This window comes from Ovis aries, chromosome 7 (genome assembly GCF_016772045.2).
Source record: "Ovis aries strain OAR_USU_Benz2616 breed Rambouillet chromosome 7, ARS-UI_Ramb_v3.0, whole genome shotgun sequence".
Lineage (NCBI taxonomy): Eukaryota > Metazoa > Chordata > Mammalia > Artiodactyla > Bovidae > Ovis > Ovis aries.
In genome coordinates, this window is record NC_056060.1 from 27,933,294 (window position 1) to 27,953,261 (window position 19,968).

Consider the following 19,968-nt stretch of genomic DNA (forward strand, 5'->3'; position numbering starts at 1 on the left):
GCCCTGCATGTGGCATCCATAGCTCCTGTTCTAGGTCCCATCACCAAGATCGCTCATCAAACTCCATGGTAATTGTGGATTTATTTCTCAGGTGATCGAGAAGCAATTATATATAAGTTAAATTAGGTTCTCAGGTCTTAGCATGGTGCCTGGCACACTGTAAACGCTTCATCTAAAAACAGTAAAATTCTTGGTGACTGATGCTATAGTATTTTTGGTGACACATTTCCTAGAGTCCAATCTAAAAGTAATGTGAAATTTCTGAATTCCTTTCCTGACTCAACTCTGGATATGTGTTTTGGCCCCTTCTCCATACACATTGGGTCTTTAAGGTTCTCTGAGAGCCTTCCTAGTGCCAACCCTAATTCCAGTAAAGCTTTGAGCCCAGGGAACCTTATAGTTCTATTTCATTTTTTTCCTGGGTAACACAAATTAGTTGAGGCTATGGGCTTATCTCCTTCTGTGGATCCTAAACCTCCTTTCTGGACACTAGTTATGAATGATTGTTTATCCAGCATTTCCTTCTTCTCTTCTAAGTCCTTGCTGGTAAGCTGGGGTGTTGATCTGTATAGTCTTACCATCAGTTCTTCACTCACTGTGTCCACTTAAACAAGGAAGTGTACCTTCTCTGGGATATAGGTCCTACTTTGGGAGTAGTGTTTCATGGTTGTATTTGGAAAGGGAGAAATGCAGGGTGCTATTCGGCAGCATTTGAATATGTCAGACTTCCCAAGATTCACTTACAGGACCAGGTGCCTCCCGGCCCACAAGCTTTTTACTGCTCGCGTTTGTGAAAACTGGTGATACCCCTGATTTCAGTCATAAATGAATCAGTGGTTTGAAACTAATTTTAGCAAAGAAGCAATTTACATATAGTGTGTAATTTTTTCATCTTGTTCTGATTCAGAATTCCTTTGGGTTTTCATTTTTATATCCCATCACATGGTTTTCATAATAATCAAAAGTTACAAAACCTTAAAACAAAGGTATGTTTTCTTTTATGAGCATTCTTTGCTTCATCTCAGTGCCATTAAAAAGAAAAAGGATTATGACCTGGTTGTAGAATGAATAAGAAAAACAGTTGATTATTAGAATTATTATTAAAACCCAAGTGTCCCTAAAAGAGGCACAGAGTATTAACTAAGAAACGTTGGGGGGTTATGGAAAAAAGGGGGCTCCAGCTTTGCTCCTATGTAAAAGTATTCTTGGTAAGAGGTTACAAAATGTCAAGGTATTGATGTTACGATTTGACTAAGACTTTCAGAACTATCAGTTAATCATCATTTCAACCCCAGAATGGATTTAATAGCTGTTAGTGGATTCTCTCCTCTTGTGGATTCATTTCCAACTCTTTCCATCCATTTTAGTTTATACCCCTTCCTCGGGTGGTTGGCTTCGAGAATATGTAACTCTTCCAACTTAATTTTGCAAGGGGCTTCAGTGCCCAGCTGCTCAGACAGTGAGCTTCTGTGTGTAGGTCAGGACTCACCTTTAGCTTTTAAGATCTGTCTTGCTGTAATTTTTAAGAAACTTTAGATTGTTTTCTCTTAATGGGTGCCTGCCTTGTTCCAAGCGTGGAACTATGAACTCTTGTCTGTGTAAGTAAGTTGATGTGGAAAAGTAAACACCTGTAGAATAGAATCATTATGACTATTACAATTGATTGAACAGGAAAATAATAGTAAGCTCATTTCAGAAAGAGATTTCTTTTAATCACTTGCCTGTAGACATTTGCCTCGTCTTCACTTAGCCTATGTTAATACGCCATTAGAGAATACTGCATTATAAAGGGAGTCGATTGTGTTGTTTTCTTTTCTTTTTTTTCAGACTGTAAAGATTAATGCTTCCCATTTGGGCTTTAGTCTTATTTGGGAAGCAGGAGATAGATTAAACTTGACGTGGTTCAGTATACTTGCATTAACTTTCTGTTCTTAACTTATACAGCATACGTTTGTTCACCATTATAGAAACCCATTAATATATTTTTAATTTTTAAAAATTCTATACAGTTTTTAAATATTACTTTCCATTTACAGCTATCACAAAGTAGCTGTGTTGTAAAGTGTATCTTTGAGCCTATCTTATACCCGGTCGTTTGTACCTTCCACTCCCCTAGCCCTATATTGCTCCTCCCCCACTGGTTTGTTCTCTGTATCTGTGAATCTGCATCTTTTTGGTTATATTTATGATTTGGTTATATTTTTTAGATTCCACGTATAAGTGATATCATATAGTACTTGTCTTTCTTTGATTTATTTCACTTACCATAGCATAATACCCTCTGAGTCTATCCATGTTGCTGCAGAGGGTAAGATTTATTCTTTTTATGGCTGAGTAGTATTCCATTGTGGAGAAGGAAATGGCAACCCACTCCAGTGTTCTTGCCTGGAGAATCCCAGGGACGGGGGAGCCTGGTGGGCTGCCGTCTATGGGGTTGCGCGCAATCGGACACGACTGAAGCGACTTAGCAGCAGCAGCAGTATTCCATTGTGTGTATATGTGTATAGCATTCCATTGTGTGTACATCTTCTTTGTCCATGTATCTATTCATGAACACAGATTGCTTCCATATCTTGGCAGTTATAAATAATGCCACTATGAACATTGGGGTGCATATATTTTTTCAAATTAGTATTTTCAGTTTTTTTGGATGTATACTCAGGAGTGGAATTTCTAGGTCAAAAGGTAATTCTGTATTTAAGTTTTTGAGAAACCGCCATACTGTTTTCCACAGTGGCTGCAACAATTTGCATTCCTACCAACAGTGTACGAGAATTCTCCTTTCTCCACATCTTTGTCGACATTTGTTAGTATTCTTTTTGATGATAGCCATTCTGATGGGTGGGAGGTGTTATATGGAAACCCATTTTGAAAAGTGGCTTTGTTGTCCGCAGTAGAGCACATCCCTTGAGTTTGCTTATTTGATACCTTTTATGATGGTTCAATTGACATTGTCAAATAAGGAATGCTCTCATGGTGAATCTTTTTCTGCTGTCTTTTTATTTCCTGTGTGACTGTATATGAAGTCAGCTGATTCATTCTTAATTTTTACAGATTTTTACATGAGTTAGCCCAGATCCCTAATTTTGCTGAACGTGCCCAGTGCATAATCTTCAGATCTGTCTTTTCTGAGGGTATCACCGCCTTGCACCGAAAGGTAGAGATCATCACACGAGCTTCTAAGGTATGTTTGCTGCCTAATTCAAGGATAACTTTGCCTTTCTTGGGGGTGGAGGAGGGAGCGGAGAGTGGGAAAGATCACCTTGAGTCCCTTTGTAGAAAATTTTTTGCCTTAAGATAGTGTACTTCCCTGTGACGATTATCCCATAACTTTGTGTGCATGTAGGTGAATGAATATGAAAGGAGATGCAGATTGATAGAGGATAAAGAGGGAGAAAAAAATAACACTTCTACAGATTTCTCACATATTCCAAATACCTCCCAATATACATACTGGCCACTTAAAACCAACCTTAATAGTATAGTGTGTTTTCTACTCTGTCCAAGATTGCAAGAGATTTGCCTTAAACCATGCACTGGATCATCTGAAATGTGTTTACATAGTGAAATATTGTAAGAAGATTCCAGAGACTTGATAAATGAAATAAATGATTATGGCAATGAGTGATGGGCCAATAAATTTTGTTGGCTTCATCCCGCTGGTGTTCTTTATAAATTCTCCAGCTTGGCATTTTCTCCCAGTGACCTGCATCCTTAACCACATGATGATCCTCCATAAATACTGTAGTGTTTAGTTGCTTATTTGAAGGCATTTTTTTTCCCCTTCTAAAACATAAAAAATTTCTATAAAGAAAGCATAAATATCACCAAGGTATATAATATGCACCTTCTGATAATGCCCTAAAAAGCAGGAGCAGAGGTCAGCTTGGAGCTGCACTTGGTTTTCTGTCTTTACCCTGAAATAAAGGAAAATAAAGTCGACTGAAATTATAGAGAAGGGAGAAAAGTATCAGTTTGAAAATTTGCACTTGGAGCCAATGAATGAGAGAGAAAAGAGGTGAAACAAATGAGAGAGGAAGCTGAAGAAAACCCCAGGAAGCTTGAAATTGTAAAAGTTAATAGACAAATCAGCAAGCGCTTAATAAACAGAGCCTGTGACCTCAAAATACATTATTGTAGTTCACCTCTGAGGGTTATTTCCAGGGATAAGGAAGCATAGGCATGCTGTTGTATCTACCCGACATTTAACTATGCAGTTTATATAGAGACAGTGTCCAAAACCGGATTCTCAAATGATCTTAAAATCTTTTGTATTTAGAAGCCATCAAATACAAAACCTAACTGTAACAACTCTCGTTTCAATTTCTGAATCCTTTAAAATAAAATTGGCTCAAATAGAAATGTAATATTTAATATTCAGTGTTAAAATGTGTAGTTTGTAATTCACTGAAATGATAAATGATGGCTGTTAACATATTTTTTAAGACACTTATGGCTTAATGAAGTGTATTTTCTGTTTCACCAATTGTAAATCCCATTGGTAACAGGCCAGCAAACAGACTATCAGGCGCTTGGTGAACATTTGTTGTTGAATGAACATAGGTGCATTTGGATTTCAGCTTCATAATAATTTTTTTTTTCCAGGGCTTGCTGCACATGAAAAGTGTAAAAGATATTTTAGCTCTCATTCTGGCTTTTGGAAATTATATGAATGGAGGAAATAGGACTCGGGGACAAGCAGATGGATATAGCTTAGAAATTCTGCCCAAACTCAAGGACGTCAAAAGTCGGGTACTTATTTTTCCTATGAGTTTCTGTGATCTGCCATCATTCTCCTCCAACCCCTTCAATTTTTTTTTAAAGTATCCCTAGTTGTCCCATTCATCTCTGTCTTCCTCCTAGCAGTACATTTTTTTCTTTGCTTTCTTTTGAATACAGGTTTTTCATGTTTGATCTTCTTTTGATGAAAAATTCCCAACATTCATTTGCTTGAAAGCACACAATTAGATGTTGAACTACCATGAGAGGATAAAACAGATAGTGTACAGTATTAGCTATAGCACAAGACTTGAATCTGTTTGAATTTGGTCTTAGCTACTTATAATTTACTCACCCCTGAGTAGGGAGCGATGCTGAATCACCAAGGGAGCTGAGCGTTTGAATTATCCTTTGGTCCACAACAATTGGACTGGGGGGTCCACTGTCAACCCCTCTGAGCCTGATTATCATTTGGCTCCACACCCCTGCAGAGCTTTCTTTAGAAACAAGCAGCCCATAGCTAGGCGTCCCCGTCGGGGGGCAGGGAGGGGGCATGGAGGGAGGGGAAACACACAGGCAAATTAGAGTTAGACCCACGTGAACAAGACACAAAGGCTGCCTTGTGGGAGGGCTTGCTCTCCCCTGGAGTCCCAGGGTCATAAAGTGGCAGGGTGTTCCTTTTAAGCCATCTTGATTGTTTTTCATGCCATTAAGAACACACATTTTTTGAGAGGTGGGAAGGGAGGGGTGGTTTTTCTGTTCTGCTCCCTGGTTCTCTAGCACTCCCCTTCCTCCTCCTTTTTTGGCTCTATGCCTAAAAATATTGAGACAGTCTTTTGGTTGGTTGGTTGCGTGTCTTAGCCATTACCTCAGAGGTCTTATGGATTATCTGTTTGGGTTTTCTCCCCCTCAGAGGAAAAGTGTAGTGTCATTTCTTTCTATAGATGCCATTAAAAATGAATGGGACAAGGAGAATTTCACCAGTATCAAACAGAATCCAGACTAGGTATCACAAAAGTATAAGAATTACAAAATGAGATTTCAGTTCTTTGACTGTATACTATGGCAGAGTCTCATGTGAAGGATATTCATTTAAGCTTCTCTTTTAAACCTAGGATAATGGGATTAATCTGGTGGACTACGTGGTGAAATATTACCTGCGTTACTATGATCAGGTAAGAAATGGCATTGTGTGGAAAACTGTGCCTAATGGGGTTTCAGCTCCTTCCCATTGCTGGCATTCAGAAATTGGATGATGGCTGGATGGATGAATTTCAAGTCCAACATAGAATCTGAGAGCTCGCCAGCCTCCTTGGTTTACAGATGGGAACACTGGAGCCAAGAGCATTTAGTTGACTCTTGTGAAGGGAAGCATTATTCAGTGGTACAAATCCACTGCCTCCTAATCTACCATGTAACACTGCTTCAGAGAGATCCCTAGTCATCTCAGTGCCTTCTGACCAGATTGTGAGGGTTCCTGTGAAACCTATATCCATTCAGTAATTGGTTATATTTGAAACTAGATTCTGGGCTGCAGACCAAAATTTAGGAACTTAATATGCAGTAATACTCAATACTTTATCAGCAATGTTCACTGGTGAACAAGTTAAAGATGTGGAATTTAAATCCATCTTCCCTGCTTAAATTACACTGGCCATTAGAAATAAAAATTTCTGTGAGAATCCACCTGAGCACCATTTTCTATGTTTTATTCCTTCTTATTAAATCGAGAACAAGGAGTCCTAGCTTTGAGAAGAAAGAGGTACTATTGTAAGTTGTTGAGAAACCTAGCAGTCAATAAATGGAAAAAGTCTTGGGAAAATGTTGTCAGGAGTCCCACTTGCCTATCCACAAAGGCAGAGTTTTTCCTCGGTACCGAGGGAAGAAAAGTCAAGATTCCAGGGCGTCCTTTGCAAAAAGCCTGCAGTTTCATGCAGAGGACAAGCTAAGCACTGATCAAGTCTTTCGTCATCTCTCCTCCCCTCCTGGTGGGTTTATCTGACTGTCTGTAATGTAGGTGCTTGATACATACTTACTGAGTTGAATGTACTGTAAATATCCACAAGTGTGCAGTCAGTAGCATCTGTGAAGAATTAGATGAGTGGAGGTGACAGATGCTTTCTGGTAGAGCAGTACAGGGGTGTTGAGCTTGAGGCAATGTTTGTGCACCCACAGTTCTGACAATAGGTACCAGAGTGGCAGAAGAACTATCCTGAAGAATCTTGGGGTGACAATTCAAAGCTTACATGAGCAGATTTGTGCATAGTCTCTATCTCAGCCATCCTTCCTACGCAGACACGCTGTGTAGGAAGGATAAAATTTGCCTATGGAATTTGACGCCTGATGAAGAGAGCTGAACCCAGTGGAATCAGCTTCACAGAGGAAAATGTTAAAATACAGTAAGATTAGTTTCAGAAATCCTACAGGAAATCAACACTAAATACTCATTGGAAGGACTGATGCTGAAGCTGAATCTCCAACATTTTGGCCACCTGATGTGAAGAGCCAACTCATTGGAAAAGACTCTGATTCTGGGAAATATGAGGGCAGGAGAAGCAGGTGACAAAGGATAAGGTGGCTGAATGGCATCACCAACTCAACAGGCATGAGTTTGAGCAAACTCCAGGAAATAGTGAAGGACAGGGAAGCCTGGTGTGCTGTAGTCCGTGGGGTCACAAAGAGTCAGACACCACTTGGCAACTGAACAATAGGATGGTCCAGTTTAGGAAAAATAAGTCAACAACTGTGTGGTGTTCTCCAGGTTTTTCACTGGGCAGAATGAATTTCACTAAAGAGTGTAGGATTATGTGATTTATAAAATGATCCCTTCCCTCTTAGGAGCCTAAGTGATGATGTTTGTGGTTAGTGGTGAAGAGCAATTAGCAGAAGAAAGGTGACTCTTGCTCCAAGCTTCCTTCTACTCATGGATGATTTTTGGTCCAAGTTGAGGTCTATGTGAAGTTTAAAGAAACCCCTCTAGGGCCATGTCTTTTGAACTCTTAACTGAGCAACTTTCCTAAGTGCTACTGCTGCTGCTGCTAAGTCACTTCAGTCATTTCCGATTCTGTGCGACCCCATAGACGGCAGCCTACCAGCCTCCGCCATCCCTGGAATTCTCTAGGCAGGAACACTGGAGTGGGTTGCCGTTTCCTTCTCCAATGCATGAAAGTGAAAAGTGAACGTGAAGTCTCTCAGTCGTGTCTGACTCTTCGCGACCCCATGGACTGCAGCCTACCAGGCTCCTCTATCCATGGGAGTTTCCACGCAAGAGTACTGGAGGGGGTTGCCATTGCCTCCTCTGCATAAGAGCTACTACTAAGCTGATTTGCTCAGCAGCATTTTCTCTTTTTCTACCTTAAAAAAAAGAAGAAACTGAGACTGAATCTGATAAAAAGTTTTAAAAACTATAAAAGAGATATGCATGAGTTCTTCCAGTGCTGATTACTGTGGAATTTTGTGGCAAGCATCTTAGATGTTGTTCCATCTTGGCACTCATACTAAAATACTGCTTCCATTGTTTTTTAGAGCAGTAACATAAGTAAAGGAAAGTGAAAAATAGTATACTGATCATGTAAAATATTGTTCTGATCAAATGAGGAAAACTACTTTCTTCTAGCATTACAAATGGGGCCAGATGTCTTAAAGGAAGAGGGAAGGACCCAGGGAATTCTTGAAATCACAAGAAAAGAGGGTAATAAGGTAGATGACCCCTGTCCAAGATGCACACTTCCCAGAACAGTGTTCCATAAGCTGTCTGTAATAGTGCCAAAGTTTATTGGTAGACCTAATGGTGAGTACTCAACTGAGAACAAGACATAATTCCTGCCTTCAAAGTGTTTATCGTCTACTGGGGAAGACACCAAGCTAACAAGGCAATTTTTAAATTAAAGTTGATAAGTGCTGTGATACAGGAAGTAGAAGGGGCTCTTGGAAACCTCCAGGTGCTGGAGTTCTGGGGAGAGCTTTAAAGAAGTGATATTTTGAGACTTGAAGAAGTATGAACCAGGACATGTGAGGAGGGCCTGGGGAGGGATTTGGTAAGAGACAGTTTTGTAGACAAAAGTCTACAAGCAAGAGATTGTGGCCTGTTCTTTTATTTTCTGAAAGTCTGAGAGTGAGGGAGTTAGAGATAGGAGAAGGGAGAAATCAGGCTGGAGATGGAGACGGAGGCCAGATCATAAAGTGCCTTGTAAAGCAGTTGTAGAGTTTGGGATTAGTCCTAATGGCAGTAGGGAAGATGGAATGTGAAGGAGAGCTGGCAGAGTAGCCTGTGTGGAGAGAAGCATAAGCGAAGACAGCCTGAGACATGTAAGACACAAAGCTCACGTTGAACAACTTGGGGAGAAAGCAGGCTGGACTGGAAAAGATAGCTGAGGCTCTGCTCTCCCTGTGTGCTGACAGGCTGTGCACCTCTGGATGTTTCTCTGCTGAGATCCTCTCTTAGCTGTAGTTGTGAAGTTTGTCAGCACTCTACACAGCCCTGCTTTTGTAAATACCTACTAAGATAGGTCTTGGCTGGTGGCTCAGACGGTAAAGAATCTGCATGCAGTGCAGGAGACCCAGGTTCGATGCCTGGGTTGGGAAGATACTGTGGAGAAGAAAATGGCAACCTACTCCAGTATTCTTGCCTGGAGAAATTCATGGACAGAGGAGCCTGACAGGCCACAGTCCATGGGGGTGGCAAAGAGTTGGACATGACTGAACAACTAGCTTTATACTTCCAAGGCAAGCAACATTAGGAGAATCTTTACAAATATGTGAGGAATTTGATCACACATGCACACACAAACACATGCACGAGCTTTAAAGTGCAGAGCAGTGCACTTTAAGAGTAGGTAAGAACATAAATGAGTGCAGTTGCTTCTCCCACTTCAGTGCTGCCTAGTCCAGTACCTTCTAATTCACAGCCATGCTGCTGCTGCTGCTGCTGCTGCTGCGGCTGCTGAGTCACTTCAGTCGTGTCCAACTCTGTGCGACCCCATAGACGGCAGCCCACCAGGCTCCGCCATCCCTGGGATTCTCCAGGCAAGAACACTGGAGTGGGTTGCCGTTTCCTTCTCCACCCATGGGCATACCCCAAAGATGAGTTATCTAATTGCAACCATGTGAAGCTCAACAGGGACTTTCAGTTTAAGCACTTTCATGTGTTCTTCCTATACCTTTTTCCATGGGAATAGAGCATCTAAGATTAGGACATATCTGACTATTTTCTCTTTGATTCAAGAGTCAAATTAAAACCCAACCCAGGGACTTGCCTGGCAGTGCAGTGTTTAGGACTGCCAGGTTCCACTGCAGGGTATACAAGTGTGATCCCTGGTCCAGGAATTATGAGCCAACATGCTATGAGGCACAGCCACAAAATAAATTAATTTAAAAAGTTAAAACCTCAGCCCATGCCATAGCCATAGCCTTGGCCTCAGTGCCAGTAAGACCAAAATGACAGTACAAAAGACACAGAAGCACTTCAATGTAACCAGTCCAAAGTTAGGAACAGCAGGGGGTCTTTGCTATGATTCTTATCCGACTATCCAAAAAAAGATGTTTTGGAATTTCAACTGAAAGTGACAATTGGGAAGTATAATGTACTTCTGTTTACCATATATTCTAGGAAGCAGGAACAGAAAAGAGCGTTTTCCCCTTGCCTGAACCACAGGATTTCTTCTTGGCTTCTCAAGTCAAATTTGAAGACCTTACAAAAGATTTGAGAAAACTAAAGAGGCAACTAGAAGGTAATGGGAACTGTTCTGTTTTTATGAGCATAGATATGTTTTAAATGGTTGAAGAGGATGATATCTCTCTGGCTCGTGGAATGGAATTGGTGAGAGTTCAGTAACTACAGTCTTCGGGACACTCCCATCCCTGTGTACTATTTGGAGTCACTTTATTTACACATCTTTCTCTTTTGTTAGTGTTAATCAGTGCTTACTAGATATGTATTTTGTTACCTATATTTTCCAACATGTAACAGACATAATTGCAACTCTTTTTTTTTTTTTTTAACTCTTACTGTGGTCTTATATGATTCTTCTAACTAGGGTAAGAAGGTAAAGGTAACCCAAATAAGCAGGAACTACACTAACTCCATTTTATAGATGAGAAAAATGAAGCTTAGTAAAGCTATATTCACACAGCCAGAGAGAGGCAGATTAGATCTAATTAGAAAATCTCAGTGTTTTCTAAACTAGTTTACTATGCTGCCTTATCTCTCTTTCTCTCTTACTGTCATGCAAAATGCACACTCACATTCCTATATATTTTGTTTATGTATATAAGTCTAATAGTGATGGCCAGATCCATAGTAAACAGTCTATTTTAATTTACATTTTTAATTATCCAAAGCAAAATGCTGAAAGCCCTTTTTGGCTTTTTTAAAAGGTGAAAATATGTCTCTGTTGGGCAGGAATTTTCCTTTGGCATCTCTCAAGTCTTGTGTTTTCACAGTGGAGACATCTCCTTGTCCAAGAATATAAATACTTGCCTCAGAGCTTGTATAACTCCTATTGAAGAGCTCTGCAGAGGATTTAGGGAGCGTGTTAATGTGGAAATGGAGCCCAGAGCGCCAAAAGCAGAGCTTGAGGAAATGAAGAGCTTGCACCAGGAATATTTTTACACTAAGACATAAAATAAACATTTTTAAAATGTTTATTGTGAAAGAGTACTCAGAAATCTAAGTCTTAGATGGAGGACAGCTTGGAAATGCAAGTAAAGTGGGAAAGATCTGCTCCCGGTGGCAAGGCGAGCCATTTATTTTTACTTTAGGCATAAAACTTACTTAAATAAGGATGGTGGTTACAACTGAATATTTTTACCTTGTAAATGATTTTTAAAGGAACATGTGGAGTTTCTTTTTCCTCCTGTTGATGTGGTCAAGAGCGTGAATTCAACCAACTGGATGTTTTGTTCAGGAATGTGATCTGTGAACACATGATCGTTCTTTTTCCTCTCCTCAAAAACAGTTTTTTTCCTTGACTGAGATGAGCTTGATTCTTATTGTAAGAAAGCGGAGTAAGCCATCACATATCAGTATTTTTCTGTCCCTCTTCAATGGCAGAATTAGGGCCAGGCCAGTCTTCAAGGTAGCTGTTACAGCAGCAGAGAGTACCTGTGCTTGTCTAGTACATGTGTATATTAGATATTTAGGCTCCTCTGTCCATGGAATTCTCCAAGCAAGGATACTGGAGTAGGTTGCCATTTCCTTCTCCAAGGGATCTTCCTGACCCAGGGATCGAACCCCCATCTCCTGTGTCTCGTGCACTGGCAGGCCAGTTCTTTACTGTCTGAGCCACCGGGGCTGTCCCTAACTGCCCATCCTCTCTCGTCTCTTGGTCCTTGTGAAACCACAGTCTCCCCTCATGTAGTCTTCGAGCAGAAACCTGATCTGTGTTGGATCTTTCCTCTTCACCTGCTTTCCCTCCATGGGCTCTCTTTTATCAAGCAGCCTGGCTCGGCCCCCTGCCTTTGATGTCTCTGTGTGTGTGATGATAAATAACAAAGGGAAAAGAAGAGTGGATTCGGAGGACAGTGGAGAGGCGTGAACCGTACTTTCTCTAGGGTGATCTGGGGTGTCATTCCAGATCTCTGAGGACTTAACTGATAGTTTCCTCAGGCAATTTTAAGGACATACAGGAACTTCTGAAGCTGGAAGAGCTGCCTTATACAGGAAAACTGAACAATACCTCAGCTATTTTTCTTCTTTGCATGGCATGTCATCAGAAGACATGAAGTTCACCACCAAGGCAAATGAGGAAACCGGGGCTGCCCCACACACATTGAATATTTAAACAAAAATGCCCTGCTAATCTTTAGAGATGCCAGTGTTTTTAATACATGAAAGGTACCTAGTAAATATTTAAAGAAAATACAGACCATCGGTTCTCTAATGAATTTCTTGTTCTTCCAAATCCCATCTGGCAAGATGGCCAGAGTCGTGGCGGCCCGTTTCATCTCCCGTCCCCATTCAGGCTTCAGCTCCGTTTCCATAAGGCCTGGGTGTGAGCCGAGATTGAATGTTTAATTGAAAAGGACATAATTTTCACACATACAGCAAAGATTTGATGAGGCTTTGAGGTTTATTGTAGCCATTAAAATGTCGTGGCTGCTGGCAAAACCCCAGAAAATGTCTAAAGCTAAACCAGATGTGATTAGCAAATTTCAAGAAGGCTCAGGCCCTAGTTCTCTGGGCAGCCATAGACTTTGAAAAGAAAATCATCTTGGGTTGCAAGAACCACACCTTAACAATGGAGTGGAAGTTAAGTGATGGTTTTTGGTTGTATAGATGTTGCTGATGGCAGTAGAGATTGGCAATGAGATTGTCTCTTTCCTAGAGACCAGAACTTCCACCAGCACTTTTATGTAGGAAAACATAGCGGGGAATTGAGGACAGCAGTATCCGCTACAATTTATTGTGTGATTATTATCAGGCACTTTCCATAACATCTCTATAAGTCTTCGCAATGATATTGTGAAGCAGATACCATTATACAGTCCTCACAAGAGGAGGAAATGGAAGTTCATGGTGTTCAGGTGACCTGCCAGGTTACTTCACAGCTGATGACCTGGTCACATTTTGAAACTAGATATGACTCTAAGGCCTGTTATTCATGACTTATCCTGCTGCTGCCCCCAGAAGTCTCCATAATCTGACCAGAGGTCACAACAGAAAGATACGTATTCCTAGAAAATGCATAGAGCCTCATAAGGAAACAGATGACAGAGTTAGTGTATGAGTGTGTGTGTGAGCCCAAGAACCTGCTTCAACTATGTATGTATTGATAGACCCTCAGATCACTTAGGTCACTGAGAGTTGGACATGACTGAGCGACTTCACTTTCACTTTTCACTTTCCTGCATTGGAGAAGGAAAGGGCAACCCACTCCAGTGTTCTTGCCTGGAGAATCCCAGGGACGGGGGAGCCTGGTGGGCTGCCGTCTATGGGGTCGCACAGAGTCGAACACGACTGAAGCGACTTAGCAGCAGCAGCAGCAGCAAATCACTTAGAGACATGGGAGAGAGCTTTGTGTGTGGGGTGGGGTTACATGGTTGGAGGAGATAGAGGAGAGATGGGTTATCAAGGTGAATGGTACTGCACAGGATTAGGAACTCAGACTTTAGAGTCAGAGATATACTTTCTACTGGCAATCCACTCCAGTATTCTTGCCTGGGAAAATCCCAGGTTTGCAACTCCAGGGAGTGTAGGCCTGCCAGGCTCTCCTGTCCATGGGATTTTCGCAGGCAAGAATACTGGAGTGAGTTGCCATCTTCTCTTCCAGGGGATCTTCCCAACCCGGCGATCAAATCCGCATCTTTTGTGTCTCTTGCATTGGCAGGCAGTTTCTTTATCGCTAGTGCCACCTGGGAAGCCCAGATAAACAGTATCATTTCACCTGATTTTTTTTAAGGGCATTATAACACCTGCATCATCAGAGGTAATGAATGCATAGTCCCTTAGTAAGGAAAGTTTCAATATAGCTGATTAATAGTACACACCTTTTACTGGAAAACACATACTTTATGGAATCAGGCCCATAGTGTTGAGGGCCAACTGACTGTGTGGAGAACCTAATTCCCAGAGCACTACAGAACAAGTTCTTGGTGATCGTGAATGTATTCTTTGTCTTATTTATTGTCATACATCCCTTAATCAGATAGTAAATTTTATTTCCCTGATACTTTGGTGATGTAAGTCATACCTGGGAGCAAGCAACAGAAATAACTGCTCTCTGTCTTATCCCTTGACCTTGTATGCTAGCTAGCACTTTGAAGGTAGTCTTACAAACCTATCTGTGGTAGGCAGAGTAATGGCTCCCGAAGATGTCCAAACCCTGCTCCCTATAGTCTGTGACTTTATTACCTTACATGGCAAAAGGGGACTTTGCTGACCTTGAGATGGGGAGATTTTCCCAGACTGGCCAAGTGGGCCTAATCTAATCACACAGATCTTTAAATGAATCTTTAAAAGCTGACAACTTTCTCTGAGGTCAGCGGGAGATACTACAGTAGAATGATCAGAGAGATGCAGTGTTGCTGGCTTGGAAGATGGAGGAAGTGGGCAGTGAACCAAGGAATGTGGGAAGCCTCTAAGGCTGGAAAAGGCAAGGAACAGATTCTCCCTAGAGCCTCCAGAAGGGAATGCAGCCCTGTCAACACCTTGATGTCAGCTCAGTGAGACCCATGTCAGACCTCTAACATACGAAACTATGAGGTAATATATTTGTATTGTTTTAAGCCATTTAAGTCTTCTGTAATTTGTCATAATAGCAATAAGAAACAAACACGCCATGAAATGCATTCTTTCTGATTGTGCCAGTTAAAACCAGTCACACACACATGCACGCACGCACACGCACACACACACACACACACACACACACACACCCCATTGCTGAGGCCCTAGATGTAGGATTCCCCAGCTAGTGGCTCTCACCAGTATTGCATGAAATGTGAACTGGTGCTCTCTTCAAAAAAAAAAAAGGCTGTAGCCGCACAAACCTGGAAATGCTGTATACTAAAAACAAATCACAGGGATACAGTGCACATGAACTTATTCAAGGTTCTTTGAAATCCTGCAATTTTCAAAAAACAAACAAAAGCAAATAGGTTTAACCCTGCTTGAACCAAGATTTCTCAAAACATCAAACATTGTTTTCTTTTCTATCACTGAACATATTTAGTATATGTCATAGAATATGTTTTCCGTTAAATACAGTTTAAGAAGAAGGGATGTTGATATTGCTGTTAATTCTTAATATAAAAAACACAGCTGTTGGTTAAATGGTTATTCCTGGATGATCTTCGTAGGTGTAACTGTGATAAAGAGCCTTATTCGAGCACGCTTCATACTCCCTAGCTTCATTACCCTACATGGGTTTGTTATCCACATAAACATATAGAGTAGAATAGGTCACATCCTCGCTGATGTCTTGGTGCTTGAAAGCCAAAATGGACAACTTTAGTGTTACTCAAAATTATTCTAGTATGATGTCATTGCCCCCCAAATCCACATTTGTGTGACATGATCCAATTTTATTATTATTATTTAAATAATTATATTATTATTTAAATAATTATAAAAATTATTTCTGGGTTTCAAAGTAGAACAGCCAATTTTTTGTTGTTGTTGGAAAGGATAGGAACTCTTCAGATAGGTGTTGAGAAGTCAGCCTATTGTGAAAAGCTTAAGGATAAAAACAAATTGCCCTTAATAGCTAAGAAAACTTACTTGGTACCCCCTATCATTAAGGGTAGGATATTTGATCAACTAACTGTGTACTAAATCTTGACTTGAAAATGATGCATTTACCCTGCTACTGCATATGTAAATTGGGAAAAAGTAATCAGTAGTTAGGGCTTCCCTAGTGGTTCAGATGGTAAGGAATTTGCCTGCATTGAGGGAGACACGGGTTTGATCTGTGGGGCAGGAAGATCCCCTGGAGAAGGAAATGGCTACCCACTCCAATATTCTTACACTCAGGGTAAGATAATCTAACTTGTTTGAGAATGTTGGCAGAGATGCAAGTGAGTATGTGTGTGTTCATGTGTGTTTTAAGATAATTCTGATGAGGTTCTTTTCTCTAAACACTTTAGACTATATTTGAACATGTCCTTTCTTATGTATCATTTAGAAAGATTTTGGAATACACTTACACAGTTTCAGAGAGGCAAAGAGTCTCTGTTAACTTTTTTGATATCTGTTATCACTCTATAAATGTTTATCCTTCAAATGTTTATCCTGAAATGTTAACTCTTTTAAGCCTTCTGTAAATGAGATGCTGTGTGAAATGTGTAGTCCAGGCATTCAATAAACACTGCAGGCTTTATTCTGAATTTGAATAGTAGTAAGATCTCTAACTTGACATTGAAATAGATTCATCACTTCTTCCGACATTTTCAATCCCCATGTCCTTATTTTAGTAGAGAGACCAGATTAGCCCAGAAGAATCCAAATGAACCTCTGTTTTGTATGAAATTAGTATCTGAATATTCTACCTCTAAAGCTAAGTTATAGAAGGATGTAAATTCACAAACATGAAAGTAACAGCTTAAAAAGGAAATGTGTTTTGTCTTTGGTAGTTTGTTTTTTTTTTAACTATAGTCAGCGTGTCTTCCAGATGAAGTTGGTAGATTGAACTCATTCAGTTAGCTTCACTCCTTTCTAAAAGCCCACAAAACAAAAACATTTAGAGGCACACAGTCAAAACCGATATAGTCAGCTACAAGAGGAGGAATTAGGGAGGAAACACACACACACACACACACACACATAGACAGGAAATGAGAACATTTCCATGTGGTAAGTTGCTTATGGCCCTGGACACAGACTAGTGTGGTGGCAGTAGGTTTGGATATGAATATAAAATCATACAATTAAAACTAGTTTCAAAAACATAAGTTATAGTCAACTGTCAACTATAGGTAGCTAGATTATTGAGGTTGAGGATCAGTGATAGTCCATTAAACATTAATGCGTCATTTTTAACAGTAATCTCTATGAGTCAGCTATTCTATTTACATGTTAGAAGACCCTCCCTGTTTGAAACTACATAGTAAGCAGTAGACCACCTACTGTTTCCCCTGCAAGGTGGAAACAATCCTCATCTTTAACTCACTTAACTTCATAAACAAATTAGTGTCTGGGCAAATACATTGATGAGATAGTATTAGTGAGGTGATGAGGGTGAGATGAGTTTGGAACTCTGAACACTGATAGCATCAAGGAGGGAACCTGCCTGCAGGAGAGTTGGTGTCCCCAGAGATGAAGAGAGGGCAGACGGTGAGTTACCAGAACTTGTACTTCATCTTGCCCTTGACCACTTTTTAACTTGGTAAATGTTTAACTTGGAATTTTGTGTGTTATCCATCCCTCTTCCTATTACTATAGTTAATGAAGAATTGACTGAGAGATGAAGAGAAATGCTAATAACCGGTGTTGCTAATCTAATGAACATTCAACTTTGTTCCACTGGAGGCAGGAGGAAGGATCCTGTCTCCCTCATGGCCATGTTGGCGCCTCCCCAGCCAGGGTCTGTCCAGCTCTTGGATGAAAGTGTGGTATTTTGCAGTCAGTACTGTTGAGGCCCACACAGAACCTGAGAAAAGTGATGGCCTATTGATATTATCTCAGGAAGCAAAAAAGACCATTTAAAGAAGGTCTGAAGTGGCTGTTCCCTTGAATCTGCAAAAGACAAGGTTGGGAGCCTACCAAGCAGTGGTGGAGGGGATTTCAGTGGAGCATTCTGCACTTCATGCATATAATATGGGGGTACCCTTAGTGTTGCCAACTCTAGTAAATGAAATCCAGGAGGCCCATTTAAATCTGAATTTCAGACAAACCAGACTTTTTAATAGTGTGTTTTAAACAATGCACAATACTTATACTAAAAGAATTATTCCTTGATTATCTCGAGTTCACATTTAACTTGGTGACCCAGCTTTTATCTGACATTTCTGTAGAGAATTTAAAAGCAATAATAAAACCAACTGAAATTTAGTTCCTTTTATTGAAGTAGAGTTGATTTACAATGTATTAATTTCTGCTGTACAGCAAAGTGATTCAGTTATATAAATGTATATTCTTTATCATGTTTTTTAAAATTATGGCTTATCAAAATATTGAGTATAGTTTCCTGTGCTATACAATAGGACCTTGTTTTTTTTATCCATCCTATATATATTAGCTTGCATCTGCTAATCCCAAACTCCCAATCCTTCTCTCCCCCATTCTCCCTCTCCCATAACCACCACAAGTTTGCTCTCTATGTCTCTGAACCTGTTTCTATTTCATGTATGTGTTCATTTGCGTCATACTTTAGATTTCGCATATGAGTGATATACGGTATTTGTCTTTCTGTTTCTGACTTACCTCACTTAGCATGGTAATCTCCAGGTCCATCCATGTTGCTGCGAATAGCATTAGTTCATTCTTTTTATGACTGAGTAATAGTCCATTCCAAGCTGGAATCAGGATAGTCAGGAGAAACATCAACAACCTCAGATATGGGGATGATACCACCCTAATGGCAGAAAGCAAAGAGGAACTGTAGAACCTCTTGATAAGGGTGAAGGAAGAGAGTGAAAAAGCTGACTTAAAACTACATATTAAAAAAACTAAGATCATGGCATCCAGCCCCATTACTCCATGGCAATAGAAGGGGAAGAGTTGGAAGCAGTGACAGATTTCTTCTTATTGGGCTCTAAAGTCACTGCAGGTGGTGACTGCAGCCATGAAATCAGAGGACCAATGCTTCTTGGTAGGAAATCTGTGACAAACCTAGACAGTATTTTGAAAAGCAGAGACATCACTCTGCCAACAGAGGTCCGTGTAGTCAAGGCTGGGGTCTACCCAGTGGTCATGTATGGTTGTGAGAGCTGGACCATAAAAAAGGCAGTGTGCCAAAGAATTGATGCCTTTGAACTGTGGTGCTAGAGAAGACTCCTGAGAGTTCCTTGGATAGTGAGGAGACCAAGCCAGTCAATCTTAAAGGAAATCAACCCTGAATGTTCATTGGAAGGACTGATGCTGAAGCTGATACCCCAGTACTTTGGTCATCTGATGAGAACAGCTGGCTCATTGGAAAAGTCCCAGATGCTGGGAAGGATTGAGGGCAGAAGGAGAAGAGGGTGTCAGAGGATGAGATGGCTGGATGGCATCACCAATGCAATGGACATGAACTTGGACAAACTCTGGGACATGGTGAGGGACAGGGAGGTCTGGTGTGCCGCAGTCCATGGGGTTGCAAAGAATAAGACATGACTGGGCGACTGAACAACAGTATTCCATTGTATATGTATACTATATCTTCTTTATCCATTTATCTATCACTGGACATTGATAGATAAATGCTTCCATGTCTTGGTTATTGTGGATAGTGCTGCTGTGAACATAGAGGTGCATATGTCTTTCTGAATTATAGTTTTGTCTGGATTTATGCCCAGGAATGGGGTTGCTGGGTCATATGGCAACTCTACTTTTAGTTTTCTAGGAAACCTCCATACTGCTTTCCATGGTGGCCATACGAGTTTACATCCCCACCAGCAGTGTAGAAGGGTTCCCTTTTCTCTACATGCTCTCCAGCATTTGTTATTTGTTGACTTCTTAATGATGGCCATTCTGACTGGTGTGAGGTGGCACCTCCTTGGAGTTTTGATTAGTTTTTCTAATAATTGGCGATATTGAGCATCTTTCTATGTGCTTATTGGATATCAAAAAACACATCTCCCATGCATCCATCCTCAGGATGCTACCAGAGAATG

At 40.7% G+C, this 19,968-nt stretch overlaps 1 protein-coding gene across 4 annotated transcripts in view; it reads left to right on the forward strand.

Moving 5' to 3' along the window:
- FMN1 (formin 1) overlaps positions 1 to 19,968 on the forward strand; it is a 488,195-nt gene that overhangs the window by 322,476 nt on the left and 145,751 nt on the right. For all 4 annotated transcript variants that reach the window (XM_060419038.1, XM_042252230.2, XM_004010422.5 and 1 more), the window contains 4 exons: positions 3,055 to 3,184; positions 4,606 to 4,752; positions 5,835 to 5,894; positions 10,328 to 10,448. In XM_060419038.1, the coding sequence (XP_060275021.1) occupies positions 3,055 to 3,184; positions 4,606 to 4,752; positions 5,835 to 5,894; positions 10,328 to 10,448 (458 nt within the window). The remainder of the gene's footprint in view (positions 1 to 3,054; positions 3,185 to 4,605; positions 4,753 to 5,834; positions 5,895 to 10,327; positions 10,449 to 19,968) is intronic.